This window comes from Atta colombica, unplaced genomic scaffold (genome assembly GCF_001594045.1).
Source record: "Atta colombica isolate Treedump-2 unplaced genomic scaffold, Acol1.0 scaffold277, whole genome shotgun sequence".
NCBI classification, from domain to species: Eukaryota; Metazoa; Arthropoda; class Insecta; order Hymenoptera; family Formicidae; genus Atta; species Atta colombica.
The window spans coordinates 1,132,094-1,138,057 of NW_017259378.1; the positions used below are offsets into that span (position 1 = coordinate 1,132,094).

Sequence of the window (5,964 nt, forward strand, 5' to 3'; positions counted from 1 at the left end):
TATTTCTATTTATTTTACTTATTATTATATTTGTATAGTTATGCGTTATATTCATATTTTGTTTTTGAATTGCAATATTAGGTTTATTATTATAAAGAATATTTTAATAAATATTTTTTTATTTTATTTTTTATTTGGCTATTAATATTAAATTTATTATGTAACTGCTATTTTTTGTATAACTCTAATTTTTTCAAGAGATTTAATGCTTAGGATAAAAACATTTCCTTTACAGATTCGCAAACGCGACTAACGAGAGATTCAGGAGGATAATTGCGTTTCAATTCGTAGCAAGTACATTCGTAGTCTGCTCAAATTTGTATCAATTAACTAGAACTGAATTAATTGTAGATTTTATTGCGTTTTTTGCATATACGTTGTGCGTACTTGTACAAATTTTCATCTATTGCTGGTTTGGAAATAAACTGAAACTCATGGTATGCATACTAATTATCGAATTTGAAATTATTGTGTACACATACATATGTGCATAAACATGTGTACTATATGTGTACATATATTAATTATCGCATGCTTTTCTATAAAGAGCTTAGAAGTAAAACATGTAATATATTAAAACATGTTATAAATGTATAGAGTCTTCAACTGGTCGATAGTATTTTCGAAATAGAATGGATAGCATTGGACCATAAAACTAGAAAAAGTCTTTTGATAATTATGATTCGCGCAATGAAACCTATTGAATTTAACAGTGCATACATTTTTAACATGAATTTAGATTCTTTTGTAACGGTGAGTATAAAGTATAACATAAAAATTAAATTTCGTAGCGTATTATGAAGTACAGATTTTTTTATGCTTATTCAATCTTTCAATGACTCTCATCTAATTCACTCTCTCATTCTTGCTTTCATTCAATCTCTTATTTTATCTTTCGCTCTTTTCTTTAGTCATTAATTAAGTAAAAGAAAAAAGAAGTTTCTAACTACATACTTTAATTTATTCAAAATTGGATCACCTAGTCATTATAATAAAATTTCTGTCTTTTTTATCTAGTGATAAAACTCTTTTTAAAGTAATATTTTTAAAACAGTATTTTATACTATATGGATATTATATGTAAGATTATAATAATCATGAACAAGAATCAATAATTTAAAATATAAATTTTGAATTATTTTTCTCAAAGATTTTAAAATTTAAATATATTTATAATTATTGTAGTTGCTTAAAACATCATATTCTGCTTATAATTTGCTATCGCAAATACAGGAATAACAGTATAAAGGCAAGTTAAAAGTTGTAAATATTAATTATTAATGCGTGATTTATTCATTTCCATAATAATGCATTAATACATTAGTACTAGATGTCTTCTAATTAATAATAAATGTTAAATATTTTTTACTGTAAAGAGGTGTAAATAATTGTTGTTTTAAATAAGATAAAACTGAAAAAATAATATTCTAGCAATTGATAACGACAAAATGTTTCTTTTTAAACATTTTGCATTTAATATTAGAATATATTAAAAATATGTAACAAAATATGAAATAGTTATTTCTGAATAATATTGTTTTAATATTTTTATATACAGGATTTTATATACTGGAGAATTTAGAATATATAATGTTATTTTCCAACATTACACATTATATTATTGTTTAATTATCATATTATTGTTTAATTATTGTTTAATTATTGCAAATACAAAAAATGTGACGTCATAGAAATTTATTTATTATTAAAAAGATTAATTTTTTGTTTGACGATATGTAATTTTATAAATGAATTCTGTGAATGTTACTCTATTACTTGATTATGTTGAGTATAAATCAATACTCTGTGATATGTCAAATTCTAAACGTGAAAGATAATAAAGAATATGTTTTGTGTATCGATAAATAGCATACATCAAGACATTATGAAGATTAGTCAGAGATATCTCATATTGATGAATGTTTTAAACGTTATCTCTTTTCTACTGTATTATAAATTTACTCACTCTCTAGATATAGAAATAAAAGAAGTACATTTTTTGCAATAAAAATTGATCACAGACGTAATCTTATTAACTACCTTAAATATATTATATTATTATTATATATATATATATTATTTTATAGACATTCATTGCACGTTTGATATTATTCTTAACAGAGAGAGATATTAAAACTTTATTTCAAAGATTTAGATATTAAAAAGATTTAGATATTAAATGTGTAGAAGAAAGGATAGAAAATATCGTCAGCGAAAAATGTCGTCTCAAAGAATTGTATCGTATGTTTATAGATATTATAATACACTTTGAAATTATATTTTATATCTTTTAACGTAATAATGATTTTTTTCAAAATAAAATCATTTTGAGAACAGTTAAAATTATTAAAATGTTCTATATTTATTAGTTCATCATTAAGGCACATTGTATAAATGTATGTATACAGGGTGTTCCCAAAAGGTGGTATCAAATTTTAGGAGTATGTAGTTAAAACAAACCAAAAAATCTTAATGAAAATCTTTTATTTCTAAAGCATTTTCTTCTGTGAAAAATAGAAAATAAATTAATCTACAATAAATGTTCAATGTATTTCAGGTTCATATCAATACACAATTCGGCATGTTTCGTCATTGAAGGTCAAAGATTCCAGATTTATTTCGTTGACAACAGTTTCCAAGTTTCAGTTTATTCATGCACACCCGTATATAACCACTTAATTATGCAGGGATTGTTTTATTCAACTTTGGATTGTGGACTGTGTTTTGTGTTATCTGAAAAATAGCTAATTTTTACACAAATTCTGAAATGACGGATATTCATTTTATGTATGACAAAACAAAAGGCAATGCTTCAAAATCAGCACGCTATTATGCAGCTTATCCGAATTGCCGACAGCCAAGTAGAAGAATATTTAGCAAAATTCAACGCTTACGTGAGATCGGACAGTTCAAATTTAGTTGCGATAGACCGCGACTTGTTAGAACTCTGGCATTCGAAAAAAATATTTTACGCACAATTGAAGAAAATGGAACATCTTGTCGAAGAATCGCCTTGCAAAAAAGATCAAGCCATCACACTGTGTGGAACATATTGCATGATTAACTTTTGCCCCTATCATGTCCAGCACATTTAGGCTCTTCTATCAATTGATTTGCAACAATGAATCACTTTTGTCCATGGCTTCTTCATCGATGCAATCAAGATCCACAATTTTTGTGCAATATTTTGTTTACTGATGAGGCATCTTTCATCAGGGATGAAATCAATATCGTTCATAACATACATGTTTGGGGAGATGAAAATCCTCATGCTATCATAGCATCACGACATCAGCATCGTTTTTCTGTGAACGTTTAGGCAGATATTTTTGGAGAAACATCTAATCGGACCTTACATTTTGCCTAATAGACTAATAGGATAAGTGTATCTTAATTTTCTCGAAAATAATTTATTCGAACTTTTGGGAAATATTCCTTTACAACATAGACAACGAATGTGATTCATGCACGATGGTGTTCCATTTCTTTGTTAATGTCATACGCCATTTAACCAATCGTTTTCAAGAAAGGTGGATAGGATGTGGCGGTCTAGTTGTACGGCTACTTCGCTCACCTGTGTGTGTGTGTGTGTGTGTGTTTGTGTATAGAGTGTCTGGAAATAATCGCCAAATATTTCATGGGCAGGTAAAACGGACTAAACTGAGTCGAAAAATTCTCTACCTTTTGTAAATTTCCCCAATAATTAAGAAGATATTAATATTTCTTCTGATCTATTATGCACATTATGAAAATGACGTGTACAATTTTTATGATCGCTGGCTGTTTTCAACTGCAATCATTGAGACATCTTTGTTCAAACTGATAATTTATATTTACAGATTAATATTTACACATTATACATAATTAGTACTAGTTAATATGAGGTTATATACTATTACGCAAATAATGGCCTTTGTAATAAATGTTAATGATCCTAACGATTTTACTAATTATTTGAATTATTTGAATTTGTATGATAATGTTAAATATTCAATAAATATATCGACTTAGTCATAAAAATTTTATCGTCTTGTTGAGTTTCAAAAGCGTTGCTACATTAATCATATTAAAAAGTTAATCATATTAAAAAAATAACTTAAACTATTAAATTCGAATGTAACTTTTGTTTTGAGATAATTTTATTTTTTAACTATGTAATATAACTTATGTCAGATTTAAATACAAGATTTTTCTATATTAACGAAACCGTGAATAAATATATTTATAAGAATACATATGTACATACATAACTTCATTGTCATATTAATTATACGTATATGCATACGTATATGATTTTTATGTTCTCTTCCGTCTGTTATAGACGGAAACTTTATCTTGCTAGAAGAACCTATATTTAAATCTGATATAAATTATATAATTCTTTATCTTATGGTTAAAAAGTAAAATATTAAAATAAACAAAATTTATAAAAAAGTTTAATATATTTGTGACTTTTGGTCAAAATTTTAAGATAACAATAGAAAAACTAAAAGAACATTTAGATAGGTAACATTTACCTTCATTAAAATTGGAGATAAATGGAGACAGATATTATCAATGGCAATCTATGAGCGGAACCCAGCATTAATCTCAATATTTCGTTTTTCATGAAAATAATAGCTTATTATGTTGGCTCATTACAGCGCATAAGACAAAAAGATTTTCCCTAAGAACTCAACCTGAAATAAAAATAAAAAAATTCTGTTAGTAAATGCGTTTTTACATGATATTAATGAATATTGAATAGGAATCGATAAGCGGAAAAAAACATTGTCTATAGACGATATCTATATGGAAATTTTAAAGTTATCAGTAAATACCGTCATCATTCGATTGAAATTTGATTGTATTTTTTCTACAGAATTCTCGTACTAAACTTATTTAAAAAAAGATATACATTGTAAAGTTAAGAAATCTTATCGAAATGAGAAATAAATTACTTTGTTTATTATCTCTATCTATGTAATATTATTCAATATGTTTACGTTGCAGAAATGAATAAATTGAGGCTATTTTGCTTTCCGTGTTTATACTTAATAAAAAATACATACAGATACTGAAAAAAAGACGCAGGGAATGTCAAACTAAGGAAAACTAAAGTTGTCGCAGACAGCGACAATGAATAAAATATTTTATAATGGACGAGTACAACAATGTCCAAATTTCATATATCTGAACTATTGTCAATAACTATATATATATTATATTATTTTATATAGGTATAAGAATGAAAACATCAATTCACAGAAAACATCAGTGTAAGTTTGCTGTTACAATGTTACATATTCGAGGGGAAAATTCAGTAAAAATATCGTAAAAAGCTATAGACGCTTTAAAAATCCATATCTAATCCATATCTAATCTCCTCAGCTAATTCGTGATTGACGACAACAACACGCAACACAAATACTAAAGGGACATACGAAGAGCACTTCAAAATGTTATAACACAAATTACATGGTTGATCATATGTACATATCAGGTTAATGCAATTATAAAAATTTTTTAAAAATAGAAGCATTTTCTACGTATTTTCAGATATATGTATATATATATAAAAGATATATTTTATTTAGAGGATATGAACTGGCTAAAATTCATTCGCAATTCTCACAATCGCTGGATGCTGGCGACCGTTCTCGTGGACTTCGCTGATTAAACATGCGTTATATGACGCCTATACATTATTAGTAATTAACATCATGTACAACTTTACATTTTTACAATTTATGGATGTTGTCTTGAACGTCGATAATCCAGATGATTTTCGTAATACTCTATACGCGATGTTGATCATGTTTGCTGCATGCTACAAAATATTCAATCTATGGATGAGAGTTTCGCGGAATTCATTCAAAATTTTAAGGAAAGGTTCTTAAATTTTCATTCCTACGATTGTGGGATAGGAGCCACCAAATGGATTTCAGTGTGCAAACGTACTAATATAGTAGGTATAACGCACAT

The 5,964-nt window shown here is 26.6% G+C and overlaps 1 protein-coding gene across 1 annotated transcript in view; it reads left to right on the top strand.

Moving 5' to 3' along the window:
* The window catches only part of LOC108689782, a 19,622-nt gene that overhangs the window by 1,341 nt on the left and 12,317 nt on the right, over nt 1-5,964 (top strand). Inside the window, 2 exon segments of the mRNA XM_018196717.1 lie at nt 236-470; nt 5,577-5,837. Of these exon segments, the coding sequence (XP_018052206.1) occupies nt 236-470; nt 5,577-5,837 (496 nt within the window).